This window comes from Paramormyrops kingsleyae, chromosome 6, assembly GCF_048594095.1.
Source record: "Paramormyrops kingsleyae isolate MSU_618 chromosome 6, PKINGS_0.4, whole genome shotgun sequence".
Taxonomy (NCBI): Eukaryota; Metazoa; Chordata; class Actinopteri; order Osteoglossiformes; family Mormyridae; genus Paramormyrops; species Paramormyrops kingsleyae.
In genome coordinates this window covers 33,270,604-33,290,632 of record NC_132802.1, presented here as the reverse complement: position 1 = coordinate 33,290,632, position 20,029 = coordinate 33,270,604, and the positions used below count along the sequence as shown (strand labels likewise).

General features: G+C 43.3%; 2 protein-coding genes across 8 annotated transcripts in view; both read right to left on the bottom strand.

Moving 5' to 3' along the window:
* The window catches only part of lamb2 (laminin, beta 2 (laminin S)), a 39,229-nt gene extending 29,352 nt beyond the window's left edge, over positions 1-9,877 (bottom strand). For 2 of the 4 annotated variants that reach the window (XM_023825839.2, XM_023825840.2), the window contains exons 1-2: positions 9,721-9,877; positions 9,405-9,472 (exon numbers count right to left, since the gene is read on the bottom strand). In XM_023825839.2, coding sequence (XP_023681607.1) covers positions 9,405-9,435 — 31 coding nt within the window. In that variant the 5' untranslated portion in view covers positions 9,436-9,472; positions 9,721-9,877. Of the gene's footprint in view, positions 1-2,724; positions 2,828-9,404; positions 9,479-9,720 lie in introns of those variants that run through there. The other 2 variants (XM_072713096.1, XM_023825841.2) reach the window with 2 other exon arrangements.
* Positions 9,878-11,428: 1,551 nt separating this feature from the next.
* Positions 11,429-20,029, bottom strand: part of lamb2l (laminin, beta 2-like) — a 54,334-nt gene continuing 45,733 nt past the window's right edge. For all 4 annotated transcript variants that reach the window (XM_072713094.1, XM_072713093.1, XM_072713095.1 and 1 more), the window contains exons 23-35: positions 19,566-19,790; positions 19,230-19,444; positions 18,394-18,490; positions 17,627-17,999; positions 17,095-17,279; positions 15,798-16,045; positions 15,372-15,587; positions 14,942-15,086; positions 14,391-14,598; positions 13,802-13,943; positions 13,524-13,700; positions 12,456-12,621; positions 11,429-12,050 (exon numbers count right to left, since the gene is read on the bottom strand). In XM_072713094.1, the coding sequence (XP_072569195.1) occupies positions 11,911-12,050; positions 12,456-12,621; positions 13,524-13,700; positions 13,802-13,943; positions 14,391-14,598; positions 14,942-15,086; positions 15,372-15,587; positions 15,798-16,045; positions 17,095-17,279; positions 17,627-17,999; positions 18,394-18,490; positions 19,230-19,444; positions 19,566-19,790 (2,537 nt within the window). In that variant the 3' untranslated portion in view covers positions 11,429-11,910. The remainder of the gene's footprint in view (positions 12,051-12,455; positions 12,622-13,523; positions 13,701-13,801; positions 13,944-14,390; positions 14,599-14,941; positions 15,087-15,371; positions 15,588-15,797; positions 16,046-17,094; positions 17,280-17,626; positions 18,000-18,393; positions 18,491-19,229; positions 19,445-19,565; positions 19,791-20,029) is intronic.

Genomic DNA, 20,029 nt, shown 5'->3' with positions numbered 1-20,029 from the left:
ATCCATCATGCCTTGTTACCACTGTGCAGACTGGTGGTGGTGGTGTAATGGTGTGGGGGATGTTTTCTTGGCACACTTTAGGCCCCTTAGTGCCAATTGGGCATCGTGTAAATGCCACGGCCTACCTGAGCATTGTTTCTGACCATGTCCATCCCTTTATGACCACCATGTACCCATCCTCTGATGGCTACTTCCAACAGGATAATGCACCATGTCACAAAGCTCGAATCATTTCAAATTGGTTTCTTGAACATGACAATGAGTTCACTGTACTACAATGTCCCCCACAGTCACCAGATCTCAACCCAATAGAGCATCTTTGGGATGTGGTGGAACGGGAGCTTCGTGCCCTGGATGTGCATCCCACAAGTCTCCATCAACTGCAAGATGCTATCCTATCAATATGGGCCAACATTTCTAAAGAATGCTTTCAGCACCTTGTTGAATCAATGCCACGTAGAATTAAGGCAGTTCTGAAGGCGAAAGGGGGTCAAACACCATATTAGTATGGTGCTCCTAATAATCATTTAGGTGAGTTTTTATGTCAAAGTCCTCTTTGTGATGCATTAATGTTGTGTCCAGCATTCAGGCAGAGTAAGCAAGGGTTTTTCCAGGTTGTTAGCTACACTGTTTACACTAACATGCTGGCAGTGTGCGCAGTCACTATTAGTTTCTTCCCAAAAGATAACAGACATGCAGTGCCAGTGCGTAATTATTCAAGTGCCAGTGAAATGTTATCACTGTCCTTTTCCTGTCACGAGAAAAAAACTGTCTTGGTGATTCACACATGGAGAAGGCCCCTGTAATTATGGCCCAATCACAGTGCGTGACAATTACTGCTAATCACCAGCGCTGTGCCGCTGGCCAAACTGGGGCGGGGAACCAAAATTTGAGGTAATGATGAAAGTAAATGAGTAGAGGCGTTTTTACAGCTGTCATGTAGAAATCTTTCATGGGCTAGGATGGAGAGAGGGAGGTGGCAGAGTCACTCTGACTCAGAGAGGGAGAAGATGGGTGGGGAGGGGGGGCTCTCTGTACACACAGGCTTTGTTGGGACAGTAAGGAAACTCAGTCAGGCACAACATGATATCTATTTTAGTCGCTGAAGCACATTGAAAGAGGGCTGGTTCTGCACTGTAATTTGGGCTCCTCCCCAGCCCCTCTCGTCCCATGTCTCCAGCAAGCTGACTGACACTCGATATGGCGGCACCTGAGGCTGCAGGTGCTGGTGTCATGCTTCACCTTAACACCAAAGCAGCACCGCACCCTCCAGCCCCCCCCCCCCCCACAACCTACGCTTTGACATGGAGTATAACAATCCTGCTCTGCCTCCTCCGTCCTGACCCCCCATCTTAATGAGTGCCACAGGGACTCCCTCACACCCATCACCACTGATTTTTCCTAATAACTTGACTCCTGACTGTTGGCCTTCCCCATAATGCAATGTTTACAAACATGACAGGCCCAACTTCCCAAAAAGCCGGCAGATCATACTGCTACAGGAAGGCAGCTGAATCCCCGAGGGACAGAACCTCCCCCCCCACACCCTGGTGGTTGGGCTATATCAGGCTTCTGTGGGTCACCTTCCCTCACCATAAATGGACAAATGGAAAGGAATGTGGCTGACAGCTGAAAAGCGGAATACCTCAGCGCTAACAAAGGCCCACTGTCGGCCAGGCCTCCCCATGCAGGGCATCCTCCAAGGGCTTCGGCCTAATCCCTGCACTAAGGGCAGCCTCAGCACTCCAGTTGTTTGTTAAATGACCTCTGAAGTTCTAACCTTACAGACGATTGCTTCTCATCCCCTTAACAGCTAAGCTGCAAACACTCAAAACAAATGCCAAAATTAAGGACACATTCCGTGCTGCCGCTGGGAAAATATAAGGTTGATGTGGAATTTTACTTTATGATTTATTATCTTGATTCTAAATACAGACACTTCACAGATACATTATGGAGAAATTAATTTCAATTTTGGAAATACAGCGTTTAGCATTCATACCAAGCTACTCAGTGTCATGTGATGAGTAACAAAAACAAATGTGATGAGCAAGGTTGGAATACTTCCCAGCATCCTTGGGTGTCCGTGGGTGGAGCAGTCTGGCTAATCTCCTTGCTGGTTCAGGAGCCCAGGCCAAAGGACTGCACTGGGAGCAGGCTTCGTGGAGCGGGGGGGGGGGACCCTGTGGTATGCCTGCTCATTAGCGATTAGCGGTGGATAATAATAATGCCCCCCTGGTCAGCTTTATTAGCCATTTTTCTACAGCAGAACAGGGTGTTGTGCAAATATGCAAGATGGCCTCCATTAGACGGCTCATATCACACTTGTTGTCACATGCTGTTTTTAAGGCCAAAAAGACTGACAATGCGACAGTAGGTTGTGCTTACAGGCTAATTGCAAGGGGGAAGGACACAATGGACCATCAGATACTTCCTAAATGACCTAATGTAGTGGAAAAAGAACAAGAAATAATGTCTGTGAAGTTGCTTTCAAAGACCTTCGATGGTGTCCATTCATCGAAAAAAAAAAATTACTCACCAGTGAAGGATTACTATAATTAAACCATACAATTCAGAAATATTCTGTCATATAACATATTCAACCAAGCTGCAGATGAAGATATAGCTTAATCATGCATATGAATAGTTTCAAGGTCAGTGGCAATGATGCTAAGCTTGTAGGTAAAGGTCAAACAAAGTTTACAAAACATACTGTAGACTCACATTCAAGACGACGGCATCGAAGTTCTCATGCTCTGCTCGGCACGCTTTGTTCTGTCTGTGCTGGTACATATTTGTGGACTAACTTGTTTGTTATGAGTGGAAGTAATGAATATATATAACAGGCGGTAAGGAAAGCAGCAGCAGAGCCATTTCGCCGCACCTCCTTCCTGCTCTCTCACACAGCACTGCCCTCCCTGACCGCTATGAACCCAGCGTAACCTTTCACTGGATTTGTGGTTCCTCAGGGAGCAGCTCTGGACTGCTGGGGGTCAGGACCCAGAGCTCTGGGTCTCTGTTAAGCAAGGGACTAAACACATCCATCTTCCAACCACTTCTCTTGGTCTGGATCACACTGGTGGGGGGAGGGGGCACCTGAGGAGACTCACAGGAACACCGCAGCACACTGTCACTGCATCTGTGGTGAGTCCCAACCGGGGGGGGGGGGGGGGGGGGGGGGGTTTATCCTCTAGAAAGGCATGCTAAGCAGATGGCAAGAACTCACTACTTTTTTTCCATTCTTCTCAGATCCTGGATCTTCTCTGCTATTGCAGTAGCGGTGAGATCACACCAAAACTAGTAATAGTAAATCATGACAGTATCAGTAATACCCTCTAACATCTGGTGTATGCTACACCTCTGCCACTGGCCAGCGAAATCTCCCGGCAGTTTATGGATTATGGTACATAATTCCTCCGTGTGTCACATCATTCCACACTACACAGTTAATAACAGAATGTACTCAGGTGACCCTTTTACTAAAACAGCATCTTCTACATCCATCCATCCATTTTCTATACCTGCATGTCCTATGCAGGGTTGGGGGGTCTGGAGCCTATCCTGGAAACTATGGGTGCAAAGCAGGGAATAACCCAGAATGGGGCGGCAACTCATCATAGGGTATTTTGGGGGGGGTTATAATTGGTGCCCTCTGGTGTCACCCTGCCCTCCTGATACCCATCTACAGACACAGAGACCTTTTCTGACAGCACTGGGGTGAGTAGCTGTATACTAAATCTATCTCTAAGCCAGGGGTGTCAAACTGCAGTCCTGGGGTCCGGAGCCCTGTGTAGCTTAGTTCTTTCCCTGTTCCACCATAAATGATTCAGCTCAAGAGATGTGTGGTAATTAGCACAAGGTAGAGCTGGGCGAAATGGCAAAAAAAAATCATCACGATATTTTTTCCTGTATTGACCGATATCGATAATTATCAATATTATAGTTTCACAATGCTGTTCCATGTAATGATGTAATAATCAAAATAGTAATAAAAATAACCCTATTCTGACAAATAGAATGAATACATTGAAATAAACAATATTAGTAAACAAATACTTATTTTCCAACAAATTTTACTGTTTACATACAAAATTCCCTTAAAATTATAGGTTATTGATTTTCAATTATTCAAAGAAACAAGCTCAAATGAAAACCATATAATAATGTAACAATGTGCAAAACTGTATAATATTGCAAATATGCTAAAGGGCAAACATAAAATAAAACTGACTGCAACAAGTATCTTCCTCTATTCTTGGTCCCTTAAAAACTTTTTAAAATTCTGAGGTAGAAAAGTATCTAAACCCAAAAAAAAACACTTATTCAAAAAAACGCCAAATCATGGTTAGATTTTTTGTCCGGCACTGCAAAACGTCACCACGCGTCACCATGTCACATGATACAAAATGCTCGCGAGAGCAAGACGACTTGAGACAGACCGTGCAGCACAAACTGGAACCGCCTCCATGACGACACAACTTTGCCCTTATTGGCTGAAGATTTTAGGCACATGCATGATGTTTGTATCCCAGGAAGTTCCAATGCATTATCTGCTATTTCTCCCGAAAAGCACGTAAAGCAGTGAGAACTGGTTTCCAGTTCATTTACCTGGTAAAATAAAGTTTAAATAAATTACATAAATGCTCTAACAGTACACGCAAGTTAGTGGTTTATTTATTGTTAGTTACTGTAATCTTGCGCTGCTTTAGTTGTTTAATCATCCAGTTTGTGAAGAAGGCATTCAAGTAAGACTCTGAACATGACAATAAAAACTCTGAATCCTTCAAATACATGTATTTGATCTTTTTCCTGGCAGCTATCTTTTTACACAGAGCCACTATACACAATAGTTTTATTCATTGCTAACAGTTTGTATCAGGAGTTGGTTATTGTAAAAGAATTAATGTGCACGCAGGTGATATTTGTATAGATTTATCTACACCCTTCTGGCAGTGCTGCCATTGCAGTCAGGTCTCGCAGACTACGAGGAGTAGAAGTTGTCCGACTTAACTGCAGTCAGTTTATACTCCACCCCTGCAGCCGCCGGGAGACCACGCTCCACGTCGCGTCAGCTGCAGACAGACCTAAGCCCACGTCAATTGCACCCATTGCTTCTTTAAGGGAGGATGGGCAAAATTACAACGTCGTCGGTGATTGGCTGTTGTGCTGGCGTTCAGTAAGCCTCTGCTCAATAGGCCATCGAGTTGTCTGTCTCAGCGTATTCTCTAAAACAGAGCAAACTTGGTTGATCGAGTTTTATAGTCTGTGTGCATCATCGTGATCGTCCTCATTTTTTATCGATAAAAAAATCGAGATCGTTTTATCGCCCAGCACTAGTGACAAGCAAAATTTCAATTGGTTAATAACAAACACAGGGAATGCAAGAGGGTTGGATGTCATATATAGCCACAAGTAGGAGGTAAGATTATGTTAGCTAGAAACACAAAATCCATCCACAATACAAATGCTTATCCTAGGGTATAGACTGGGCTGAGGTACACTCTGGAGATCCCAGGGTCCATTGCATAAAACACACTTTCTCTGGGCAATTCAATAACAACAATTAGACTACTCATTTGTCTTTGGGCTAAAGAAGAACACTGGGACAGCTCATACGCATCACAGGGAGAACCAGCAAACTGTGCACCACAGTGAACAGTGGGCATCAAAACCCCTTCCCCAGAGGTGTGAGGCAGCCGTGAGGCCCATCATCATTTCTGAAATGTCCATCACAGCGGACGTGTGCTGTTCCATGCTCCCTCATCTCAAATGGGACGCTAACCAGGCATCGTGGCAACATGCACGTTTGCCGCCACATTCCTGGAAGGCAGAAATCCCATAGGCATTCTCCATCCTACCAGAGTCCCGAGAACATAGAAGCTCTGGGCCACAGGGTGTGGGGGGGGGGGGGGGCGGGTGGGTAGACAGCTGCATCGCATGGCGCCAGCTGGTTTTACTCTGCTTGGTGTGGGAAAGCAGAATATGGGAGGACCTTCGGGGCACCAGCTCAGAGAACTGACACATCAAGTCAGATACATGAATAGTCTTCAAATAATGTTAATGACACATCGAAATTCATTTCTAACAGGTCTGCACTGTATCTATGTCCCACACGTAAAATTAAACATACGTGCTCAATTTCAACCCAGGACTTTAAACTGGTAAACCAAAAGCTGTCATGGTAAACCAAAAGCTGCACTAAAATAACCATCACCTGAGAGACAGTATAACAACAGAAGATTCATGGGTAGGGATCTCAAGTGTTTTTTTAGGATGTTAAACATATACAGTGCCAGTCTGCCAATAAAGGAAGCCCTCTGTGCCATAACTTCCTTCACTTTCAGTGTGAAATCCCCTACTTTGAAGCAAACATCACTCACCCCTCTTCCCACATAAACAAACCTGTTCCTTTTCCGAATCCTCTCCCTGCCCCCCTCATCAGATGTCCACCCATCATTGCTGTCACCAATCATTGTTCTGGAGGAGTTCCATAGCCCTCCACACATCTCAAATGTGTAAAAACAAAAATAGGGTGACCAGATAATCCATGTCAGGGAGGACACTTTGAGCTACTTCAGGTTTTACAAACTACTTTCAAATTGAAAGGCTCCTGTGCTCGGCTAATTAGTTCAGCTCTTCTTGTGCTTTGACTGGTTTATTTCCTTGACTGAAAGACTCATCCAGCTGTTTCACATTAACATTAGTGACACATGCATGATTATAGGAGACTGACCAATCAGCACACAGCAAGAACTCAGTGCTCAAGTGAAATCCAGGTCCGTTTAATTGAAATGGTAATTTACAATTCCTGTCCTAGCTCAGAGTGTCCTCCCTGACATGGATTATCTGGTCACCCTAACAAAAACATCATAAGCCCACTGACTTCCACCTGTCCTTCACCTATTCTGAGAGACGGAGAGCTTAGCGGCAACCAACCCCTGCTTTTTGATAAAAGTCATGGCAAATGCTGATTTATAAGCACATTAAGATTAAAAGGAGAGAGAGGAAAAAAAACAACTGGAGCGATAAGGCCTTCCTTCATGAATGGCTTTGCAGCCACATCCCTGTTACTTAGCCATTATTTAGATGGAGATTTATGTAAAGTAAATTCCGCCTTGATGTTATTTTCTCTTCCCTGAATTAACGAAAGAAAAAAAAATAGATTCACTGTAGCTATTTGGTAACACAAAAGCATGCATCCTTGTAGCCGACCACCTCAGCACACCAGGCAAAGACAAACCACGACAGGTCCAGGAGCCACAGGAGCTCAAGCCGGTGAGAGAGTTCTGTTTGAAGACCAGGGGCCTGTATCATGCAGCACGATTTGTCGGTTCGCTAGATAGCTTATTGGATTCAAACCACAGTTTAAATGGACTTTATCTTTGTTCGCTTTAGCTCAGGCTACCTTAAATCTGACAAATTATCTTACTAAGCAAGAAATTCTGCTTCCTGATACGGGCCGCAGGTTCTCTAAGCAGATCAGAATGCAGCAAATTGCGCAGGATTTAAAGTCACTTCAGGGCCATTCGTTTGTTTGAATGTTCGGAAACAGCGTCAGTGGTCCGGCTCGCAGCCACTCCTGGGTCGAAGGATCCCGATTTACCCACCGGGTAACAACAGCTTCAGGCAGAACAGGCTCAACTTCAGTGGGACAGAAATAAATTGAAATGGGGATGTAAAAAAACAGCCTGTGTCAGCAGACAGGCAGGATTTGGGGAACGCTATATATGGCCTCCACTCGTTCCATCACCGGTCCTCCCTGAAGGAGGACAAACCCGCCGCCTCTCAGGCCAGACATTTTTATATATATAAAAAAACACCTAAATGAGCTCCTTAGTCCCTGTGGCAATCCCTCTTTTCTGGAAACGTCAGTCAGGCTGTCTTTTCTTAATGAACTGCAATTTCTCAATAAATAAAAAGCATGTTAACCTCAAAGTCAATGGTGTTTTCATATTATATTCTTCTAACTGCATTAATAAAGTAATTGATCAGGTAATTAGGAGTGTTTACTTTATACTTTATAAGCAAGTAAGCTGATTCAGACATGGACTACTTTGCAAGGAATAAAACTATGATAATGAGGTATTATTCTTAATAAATCAAAACTGATATATATGCTTGAATATGAAAGCTTTAGCACTTTACTAAATTATTCTTTTTTTTTGGGTGAGCGAAATACACCTTAGAAAAGTACTGAGAGGTGCAGTGTGGTTAAAGGTCCATCGAAATCACGCTTCCAGAGTATGAAATCTCTACATTGGGGCGGGGGGCTCAAACATTCCCCCCATATAGCTCACACAGTCATGCTGCTGCGCTTCATGAAGCAAGCTTGAGTCGCAGACTTCTAGCAAGACAGCAGGTAAATGCAGAAGGAGAAAATAACGGAAGTGTAGTCATCGAAGCCTAACATGACTTCTCTCGTGAATTGCCTTCTCCTGCCTTTACAGGAGTGATATGTCACGTGCGCAAAACCTCCACACAATACATGTAGGTTATATGAAAAGTAAGAGGCAATCAGCTGTGGAGAATAATACATTAACGGACTACATTTTCACATCTGTGTAGTCTGTGAAATCCCCCTCATTCACCATCACTTCACGGCCAGAGTGCTAAACTGGGAAGCCCCAGGAGGCTACAGGTCTCCGGGCAAAGCTGCTATTCATGTTGCAGAAAGGTTCGTTTTTAGAAGAGCGATAAACAGAAAGCTGTGCATGGATAAGGACAGGGTGGCGCCCTTCCAAGCCCACCTTCTCCCAGATTGTATGGCACAGAAGAGGCCCGCCCCAGTCTCCAGTCTTACCGTCTTCACGTTTTCAGAGTGCAGCAAAATGCCGCGGTGACTCGGGTATTTAATAGGATACATAAATGCATCCGCTATAGTGAAACGTGTTACATGAAACGTATTAAATCAATTAAAAAGAGTGACAACGCTAAATTTAAAATATACATTCGTACAAAATCATTTTGTACGACAACGTATCCATTATTATGATAAAACTATTAACTTTTTTGGCAATGTATGATTTAAATAAAAAAATCATGTTGAAACTTGTAACTTCTAGGAACAGAACGCTTTTCCCATCTAAAAGCGCTAGGTACTCATAAGGCGCAGTTACCCTAATGTAAGCCACTTTTTTTTACAGGAAAAGCGGACGCACTCAAATAAACAATGTAACTTTCAATTAAAAGATATAGAACAATCCTACTTTCCTCAAGTGCCAGGCAGATGCATCTCCGAAAACAAGTATTAAAAAATTCTGTAAAGTGTCAGACATTAAAAGTATTATTGTGGAATTATTTATATAGAAACACCTGCACAAGAAAAAAATGTTTTCTCGAAGACCTGAGTGACATTCAACACTCGACAGATACGTTCATCGGTTACCCGTAAATGCGTTACTTACCAAGCGCCAGTGTTACGAGCAGCCGGTGCATGTCCCAAAGTTCATCAGCTCTTTCACTCCAGTTTAACCTGCAACTCCACATCAATTGACCGTATGAACTATAGAGGACCTGAGTATCCTAAAACACTCAATCAGATATAACCTTCGCCTAGCTGATTCACTCTCTTCATCTTTACTTCAACACAAAAAACGCATTAAATATTGATGTTTAAACGGCGAACACGGGAACATAAAAATAATGTTTCGAAGTACGTATAAAATATTTAATTTCAATTTATGTTCTGATGAAACGAATATAGTTTTGGGAAAGACTTGCCTGTACTGCTGTGTGCTCCTGTTCTTCTTTATAACTTATCCACAGTGCCCTACGAAACTAATACTTTCGTTTGAAACGGTACGATTAGAGACCACTGTGCTATTTGAAGCAGGTCGGACTCTGAGAAGCTGTTCGGCTACAGAGTGCTGTACTTGCAACATGGAAACTGCGCAGCGGAGCCCACTGTGTGGAGGACTGAACCTCCTGCGGACAGATGATCCCAGCATAGGAGGATAACTGTACGGATAGGGAACTACAAAAAAGTACACCTTGTTTTAACAGAAAATAAATTATGTTAAGCTTGTCAGTAGTCTTTCGCTCTCTAGAAGTGTAACTCAAAGTTTCATACAGACTAGTACAAATGTAAATATCTACATAACACCAAGCGTGAAAAGTAAACTGGAAGAAATTAACTTTTTTATTTCACCTAATTGAAACCAATCCTCCACCTGGAAAATATGCTTTTCGCATTTTTGGGTGTTTTGTTTTTAAACGATAAAAGTTCCATAACAGGTTTTTGAGATTACTCTGTTGAACGCGCGTATGTGAACAGGAATGCGCACTCTCAAATTCAAAAGGGAGCCTTTGATGGCTTCAGTGAACGCAGTACCCCCCCCACCCCACCCCACCCCACCCCCAACTACAGCAACAGGTGAAGTTGAACAGATCAGTAGACTGAGAAGTATTACTTAGTTAAACATCACTTCAGTTAATTTTCCACTTTATAATGGTAAAAAAAGATTTTTCTGAAAGTCAGTCTTCTTTGCAATTCATCATTGACAATAACAGGCAATTGTTTGCAAAATAATATACTGGCGTGAAAAACAAATGTAACTACATTTTACACAGACAATGCTTCTTTCTGCCAACATCATTGACTGGATCCATCAAGGGGTGTCGGAAGGGCATGGAGACCCAGCAGATTCAGGGGGCCCTGCATTTTATAGGGGCCCAAAATCTATCGTGTGGGGGCACCTTGCTTGGCAAAATCTACTGAAGAGAAAGCATGCTACCTAAAGGATAGCTTCCTAAAAACAATACAACAATCCCTCTGTATCTTGGTGTATAACATATAGGTGGCGTGGAGTGGTTCAGCAGAATGGGGCCATGCCCATAATTGGAAGGTTGCCAGTTTAAATTCCAGGGCCGGCAGAGGGATCCTGCTATTGGGCCCCTTAGCAAGGCCCTTAACCCCTGATCGCTCTACACTGGCTGACCCAGTGCTGTGACCCTCAAGCTTGCTCACACCTGTATATGTGCCTGTGTGTCTGATGGAGAAGGAAATGTGGTAGGCAAAAAGAGAATTTCCCCATAGGGTCAAATAAAGTATCTCTATTCTATTCCACAAAGTTTAACTAGTAACTACATTGTTTTTGGGGGGATCTATATTTAAAGAAATACTGTATTTGCTGTTTTGTATCTGATTAACAATAAACTATTTCAGTTCTCTGTGTCCCCCTTGTGGTAATTATGCATTTAGAATCCTTTCACAATTGTTTTAGGTACAAATACACCAGTTGTTAAACCAGGGGCCTATACTATGAAGCAGGGTTACTGGCTTATTGGGGTAACTTGTCGGATTTAAGGTAGTCTGGGCAAAATGTAAGTGAACAAACATGAAGTCGTACAGGCCACAGGTTTTGGCCAAACAATAATAAAAAATGTATGATACAATAAAGCATACAAGACAATATAAAATATTATAAAATTATATTAAATGCATATTTATTGCTTATGTTTGAAATCAATAGAGAACAATATAATATATTCAATCAATACAGAGTCAGGTAATTAAAGTGGTTCCTGAATAATATTACATTGCTCTTCACAAACATGACAAATTTACCAGTTGGGGCACAGAACTTTTACATTTCCAGTAACTCCAGGACATTGCCAAAGTCTCAATATGATGCATAGAGCTGAGATGGCCACAGTTACAGAGGATTCATATCCCAAGCTTCTATGGAGAGCAGTATTTGTTGAACAGTGTCATGGTGATTAGTGATATTTGTGCCCACATGGTTCATATACATACAAGAGAAATACAACAAGGTTTCTTGTTGATTTCCAAAAAGAGAGTTAAGAAGGGGATGGGTGCGTGTAGACAGTGAAACCATTTCACTACATTTACGGTCATCAGAACTTCCCATGGTCCCCTGTGTGAGGTGTCTGTAATGGTGTGGCAATGTGCTACTTCAAGCATGTGCTGTAATACTTGACTTTCTCCCGTATGTCCTCCATGATAAGGGTAATGTTCTTCTCCAACTCTTCCAGCTCATCTTTCTGAGCCTGCATCACCTTCTCATTATTCTGAAATGTGTCCTCAAGTTCTGAAAGTTACAAAAAGAAGTCACAGCAGAACCATTTGGAGAAAGAGGTCAGAAAGCTCCTGTTTGTAGGAGGCTTTTGACCATGAGGAGATGTTGATGCACATGTGGCTGTTAAATTCCCCCACGTCCCCATTAACACACACATTCTGAATGGCTGGCAGTTGTCCACTGGATTTTGTCCCTTAGGAGCTGATAGCAAAGATTCAAAGTCAGGTAAATCTCTCAGTCCATGGATATACCTCCAATTAACGATTATCCATATAACTATGGTTTTACTTCACGGCCCCACCCAGACCTATTTTTGGTAAAAAATCTAAAAGGCCCAGATTATTACATTTTTTATTTAAATCTGGAAGCTTTCTAGGTCAGTAGGATATTAAGGATGGTACAGTAATGGTAACATACCTTGCAGATCTTCCATGCCCTTGTTGGCCTTGTTCAGCAGATCTTCAGCTTGCCTCTTGATGTCCTCAGTCCTCTGTCTTATATTATCCAGTCCTTCAGTACCTCCACCTATTGCTTTTATTTTGTCCTGCAGGTCTTTGTATTTTTTTCTTGCATCTTCAACCTCCTGGAAGATTGGGAAGCATGAGAATATACTGTATGAAGTACAAAGTACTGACAGTCTTTACACAACCTGACTGATCTAGTGACTTTTTAAAGGCTACGTGTTCCAAGTCATCGTCATCATTGTCATCTTCATCATGGAATATCAAGGACGTAAGGCACAAATACATGATAAATCACCACTTAAGTAAACAATGGAACATGTATACTGAACTGCCTGTATCTCACTACTGAAAAATACTGCTCCAAAACAGTACATTTATTCAAAATGCAGTAAAACATCTTCTGGATTTCTGATTGCATGGCAAACACTGTTTGACCATGAAGGAAAGCAGATTCAGCATGCCACATTGATTGTCTTATGTTTCTTTAAAAATACAGGGTAAAGTCAAGACTCATACTGCACAAAGTAACTGCATTTTGAATGGCATTCTTTATCCCATATCATGCTTCCCTGGTCATTGTCACAGTACTGGAGGGGACTTTTTGGTGTTAATACTACCTAAGGAATGCATACATGCAAATGCCAAATACACACACACACACACACACATGTAGGGTAAACATATCCTTATGGGGACCGCTCATTCATTTCAATGGGAAAAATGCTAACGCTAACTATGACAACCTTAACCCCTACCCTACCCTAACCATAACCATAAGTAACCTAACAAAATACAAGAGTTTTTGCATTTTTAGTTTTTTCATAGCAGTCACCAATTTTTATAAAATAGAGTTTTCCCTTATGGGGACCAGGAAACCGGTCCCCATAAGGGAAAAAAAACGGATATTTATCACGTTATAGGGACATTATGTCCCCATAAGGATAGGTAAACCCGCTCACACACACACACACACACACACACACACACACACACACACACACACACACACACACAGACAAACCTGCTGCAGTCCATCAGCGGCCTGGGTAGCATTATCAGATTTAGCCCTGGCCTCCCAGGCCATCTGCCTGTTCTGCTTGGTCTTATTCTGCAGTGGTCCCAGCGCCTCTGAGAGGTTGGCCAGCTTCATCATGGCATCCATCAGCTTCTGTTCCGTGTTATTAAGCTTACTGGCCATCTGTGCAGATAGCAGAAAGGACGGCAATTTGTGATAGCAGCTGAAAAGGTAATTAAGATGTCAAAAGACTTTGTCTAGACATTGCACCCTGTTCATGGTACCTCAGAAATGGAAGAATTAGTGTTGTTGAGGTTCTCCTCAGCATTCCTCAGAGCCTTTTTGGCTGCATCGACGGCCTTCTGCGCGTCTTCCAAGGCCTGCTTCGTCTGGTTGCTAATGTCCTTCACCCCATCTGCCTGCATCCTGCACAGAGGATTCATATCCCAAGAATTATCAATATGCCTGTCTGATTTAAACCAGTCACTCCACAAAGAGCAGAGTGTAGTACAGTGGTGCATACAAACTGCCAACATAAGTCATTTTTGCATTTGTAAGTTTCGAGCTGGTCAAAGTATTGTGATAATGCAGTATAAGCTGCAATTATTACACATTGAAACTACTTAAGTTCCCTGTTTTGCTTTTACTTCTTTTAACAAGTGTTTTCATGTGGTTATAGGGGAGACTTGGCTTAGACACTTACCTTAGCAACTTTGAACAGGGTACTTAATCTGAATTAGTTCCAAAAAATATATAGCCATACAAATGAGTATAACTAAAGTGTATATTCTTCTAACAGAAAATTCAAATAGAAAGTCATATATTACAACAGTTATCTCTCTCCTAGGTTCTTTAGCGCTCTCGCTCTCTTACTTGACATCCTTTGCCTTTTGTAGAAGGTCCATGGCTTTCTGAAGCTCATTGAAAGTGTGGTTGAAGATGCTCTCAGTGTTGGTGAGGTTGACAATGCTCTTTTTGATCTCCTCCACGATTTTGAGCAGGTCACTAGCATTGAGTGGTAGGGAGATGTTCAGCACCTTCTGCGCCACCTTCTCAATGCTCTCTGGATCTGCGCCCTCCTCTGTAAACAGGCCAGTGAGCAAACAGCCTCGGTTAGCCATGTGTTACTTCATAAATGATATTAGCTCTAGGGCCATGAAGAAAAAAATTTGATTTTTAACCACCTTCTGTCCAATGGGTAACCTGCTGCTAGAACAGGCTCCAGGCTTACTTAGCATTGGATAAGAGGTTATAAAGCATGGGTAGTGTATATATGTCTTAAGACTTATTTTAATAACTCCAATATTTAAATATACAAATTGAAACAGTTCCTTCAAAGCTATTTAAGTAGAGCAATTGCAGTAAAAAGATTCAAAGACAAGCTAAGAAGAAAAAAACCTTACATCAAAAAAGACTCAACTGACCTGTGAGGAAATCTCTGATTTCCTTGATAAAATCCTTCAATTTCTTGTTGGAATTTTCAAAATAGGCCTTCTTACTCTGTGCTTTTTCCAGAGTCTCCATGGCCTTCATCTTCACATCACTGGTAAGCATTCTCACATCACGGAGCTGTATGCAGAGCCCGTGGATTGCATTCATAAGCATATCGCGAGCACACGGCAATCACTCAGCAGCCAGACATACCAGGCTGCAAGCTCACACAGTCATTCACAAAAATAGGCAGGAAGTCATTCACCCGAGGCCAATTCTAGCTCTAGACCATGCTGGAGCATTTCTTTGTAAATCTAGCAAAATCCAGCATTGACTACAATTAGTGCTACAGTAGACTCGTTAAGTACTGTAAGTGTTTTAAGTTTTTGTCAAAAGTAATTTTCCGAAAGGATGCAGACAGACCTTCTTAGCGACCACATCTAGCTCCTCGTTAACAATGTTGATGTTCTGGGTAACATTGTTGGCCTTCGTTAAGGCTCTCGCTGCAGCACTCACAGTCCCGGAACACCCCTCTCCTCCACAATGCCTTTGTCCTTCATTGTCCTTACAGCCAGAGCCCCCACAAAGACTCTTTGGGCAGGTGCCATTATCGGTGAGGTTCCCATGACCACCGCACACCTGAATGGAGACGGCAAGGTTCAACAAGATCAAGCCAAGAGCCTGTGATGCACAAGAAACTGCTATAGCATATGTTCCTTCAAGTAAGAAGACCCTTACAAGAGTTAGGCTATACACCACCATGATGGCAAGCACAGAGATTCAACAATGAATACTAACCATGAGGGATCCCAAATACATCCCATAACTTCTAAAGAAAGTGTTTCTCACTTTTTCACTCAGGTTCCGCACAGTCTGGTCCAGGCCTTCGATTTCCATCTGAAGATTGGCCAGGGATTTGTTCTGGGCAGCCATCATGCGCAGAAGACTGCCATGATTACTGGCAAGCAGGTCTTCAACCTGCTGGCGCGTGTCAGCAGACTGGGTCACGGGGCTGTCCGGGCCTGACACCGAGGAATTGCACAGGTGCTCTGCGTTCTGGGACTCCCTGTAGTACTTCCGCACTCTTTCAAACTGCTCTGCGGAACACAATGCGACACCACCAATGACTCGGCATGAGTGAAGACTGGGGAGAGAGTATCTAGTGGTAACACCTACTTACTCCCTATGCAACCCAGCACAGCTCATAAAGGAAGATGGAGTTCATTACAAAACAGACCAAACTAACTTCAAGACTAGATGGTGTACAGCTTAAATGCTCAGTTATAAGACTGATAGCAATTTTGACAAAGTAGAATAGAATAGAATAGAATAGAATAAACCTTTATTATCCCACGAATGAGAAATTTAGGTGTTACAGAGCTCTTATACAAAAGTAATGTAGAACAACAAGAGCAGGTAGGTCAGTTGTCTATACACACAACCAAAGTTTTAGAAATAAATAAAGATGTACAGAGAAATGTACAAAATGTACAGAGATATGTACACAAGTGTGGGGTGGGGTGGGGTGTGAATGATCCTGGTGAATATACAATGTACACTCAAGCTGCAAATCGGTAACAGCCGTTAAAGACATATGATATGTCCGTTAGACAGTATATGAGTAGAAAATACTCACGCTAAAACTGTGTTATAAAGTCTGACAGCTGCTGCTAAGAATGACCTGCGGTAGCGCTCCTTCCTACACTGTGGGTGTAGAAGTCTATTGCTGAACACAAGTAAGTGTGTTCAGTTTGTTTAGCTAAGATTGTTACAGCTAAGCACAAACCTTTCTCCAGGACAGAATAACTTAACATACACATTAACTATAATATACAATGAACACCACTAAAATGTCAAAATCAGCCACCTGCTCCCACCTTTCAGAATGAAAAAAACAAATAAGCAATAAAATAAACAAATAAGATGCTTAAATCCTAGTTCATGAGAACAATCCTAGTTCAAGAGAACAAAGAGCAAAAAGAGAAAGATTTAATTTCATCAGTAACTAAATGTACTTTGGTATTCTGGTACTGAAGGGCAAAGAACATGGGAGAGTTGCGGCCCACTGCGAGATGCTGGAATTCCAAAGCACGGCCCTGCAGGAAGCCTGCACATGTTTCACTGAGTGTTTATGTCGCCGCCCTACCTGCGAACCCAGCGTTAAGCAGATTGTCCAGGTCGTGACGCTTCTGAGCTAACGTGATGTTCATGTCTCTGAGGTCCTCCTCTAGTTGTGTCAGGTTCCAGCGCAGCTGTCCCTCGGCCACCGCGGTGTCATTCAGCTCATTGGCCAAGCCCATCAGTCGGCCGTCAGTCAGCGCAATCTCCTCCCTGGTACAGAAAAGGAGGAGACATGCTGAGATAATGAAAGATCAGATCAGTACAACTGATCTTAAGACATCACTCTGCTGGCTAAGGGATTTGAACTGGTGACAGGCTCCAAATCATTAACATGATATAGAACATGCTGTTCTCTTGCCCAATATATAAATAATATGTAAAAATAAATAAAGTCACTAAAGCAAGACAACAAAGAACGGCCCAGGTACTGTTCAATGGCTATCAAATATGATTCTGTGTCAGCCCATGTGACAGTGGTTGTAGTATAAGAGCAAAGAGCACCACCCTATTCTCACTGCAAAGTGTTACATGAAAAGCATGATGCATGGCCACCGTACCTCAGCTCGTCGAGGGCCTGGCTGATCAGCTCAAAGACCTCATCTCCCACCCCACTGCCAATCAAATCCCGGATGGTGGCTAGCTTCCTCTCCAGGTCCCGAATGCGACTGTCGCCGATTCCTGGGGCGACGCCAGTTTCCTGAATCTGCCGAACGATGTCTCTGATTTGATCCAGGTCCTTCTGCAGCTCCTGCACCACGGTGTCCCATTGTTTGAAGCAAGGGTGGCAGGGATTGCAGTGGGGAAATCTGCCAGTGTAGCCGCGTGCGCACGTGTCACAGAGGCGCCCCATCGCCTTCTCCACACAATCGCACTCCCCCGTCAGTGGGTTACACTGCTGCGTCCTGGAGCCCTCTGGGTGACAATTGCATTCTGGGTAAAACAGCAAATTCAGAGAGGGATGCCAGGTAAATGGGGATCCTGCTTCCAAGGCATGCAGCTTAATCTTCTGAAACGGGTTCAAGCCCATCAAAGTCTCAGGAAAACAAGCTGCTTATAAGTGTCGTCTCCTGTTTTTCCAGCTACACATTGCTGTTGAGCATAATATTTCCAGATTATCTTAAGATTAATTTCCTGTAAGAAATTACTAAGTTACTAAATTGCCTCACAGCAGCCACCTGAACAAAAAATAGGCAAATAAGCAGAAATAGGCAGAGAAAAAAATATTAATTTGCACAGAACACATGAGAGGAAGCTAAGTGGCATTAATGGCTTCAGCAAAAGACGGCAACAGCAGCAATAATAAGGATGAAGACTAACTTCATACCTTGGCACCTGACCTCAGGGTCTCCCCAGGAGAACTGAGGACACTCGGAGCAGTTCCTTCCCCCGAACCCGGGGCGGCAGTGGCACTGTCCACTGAACTGGAAGAGTGGAGGTGGGAATTCAGGGTCAGATGGACAAGAGGAACTAATTACACAGGATCCACAATGTGGGCTTGTTATCATGGGGCACACTCACTGTTAGCTATATCATTTCTTCCACACTAACACCAAGAAAGGTTTGAATCATTTAAACGTTCAGTACCAGTCAAAAGTTTGGACACGCAAAGCAGCCTACAAAGAAGAGTGATTGCATCACATGACCTGGTCACTTTACCAAAACACAGTAAAAATGGTTTTGGAGGAGTTTCACCAGAGTGTGAAGAAAAAGCAGCCAATGAGTGATCAACATATATTTGGGACCTCCGCAGGAGGCCACACCATGAAACTAGTGTAGACGAGAAGGTAAGGTCAGTCAGTCCCTAGAGCATTTGATGTTAAGGGCCTTGCTTAAGGGCCTAATGGTGGAATAACTCTGCCAACCCTGAGATTTGAACCAGCAACTTTCTGAGTCTCAATTCACAGAGATGGTCCCCCAACAAATATTTTTTTTTGTTTGATACTTGGTCAGTGCATAATTTCATGTGTTATTTTATAGTTCTAACGTCTTTATAATTATTCTAAAATGTAGAGAACAGTACAAATAAGCCTTTATATGGACAGGTGTGTCCAAACTTTTTATTGATACTATATGCAGACAGGAAAATCAAAGTGAAATAAAAATACAGGAAACTATATATGTAATTGAACATCCCCACCCTCCCAGGAGATGCCCAGTCACCTGGTTGCAGTGTGACCCGGCAGCGTGGTCAGGGTGGCAGCCACATGGCTCGCAGCCCCAGTCTGTCCCGAAGTTCCAGTGGTTGGCTGCACACTGGTCGCAGTTGCGTCCTACCACACTGGGTCGGCACAGACACGCCCCCGTCTGCTGGTCACAGGAACAATGACCCCCTGTGCAGTGGGCCGGCAGCGTGCCCGCCGTCACACAGGTACAGTCTGCGAAGGGCATCATAGCGAACTGCACCTTAATCGTGCACCTTAACCTTAAGACAGTGGCAACATGCAGCACTAATGCATCTACTGTAACTTTTCCTCAAATTAGACTGGCGTGACTTACATCTGCAGTCTCGAAGCAAGGCGTTCCCATAGTAGCCCTCTCTGCACTGGGAGCAGGATGGACCAGCTGTATAATACAAGCACTTGAGACACTGACCCGTGTGAGGGTCACATGACTCAGGGTCCAGGGGGTCAATGTTATTGTTGCACTGACAAGGGCGGCACTCTCCTCCTTGCCTTTCAGGGTCCCCGAAGTAACCAGGGGCACAGCGGTCACACTGTGAACCTAAAAAGTGTGGGAAAATGATTACCCCTTAACACTCAAGTCATTAACTCCCTGGGGTCGGCGGTCCTGCCGGCGGGATCTGACAGAAATTTCGCAAAACCGTTTAAATAACTCCGCGAGTTTTTGTCATATACACATTTTAAAAATACCCTCAGAAACCTTGGACGGTCTACTTTTCAAATATATATAGGTAGACACTAAATATATTTTTACAGCTTCGTGATACGAATAGAACGAAC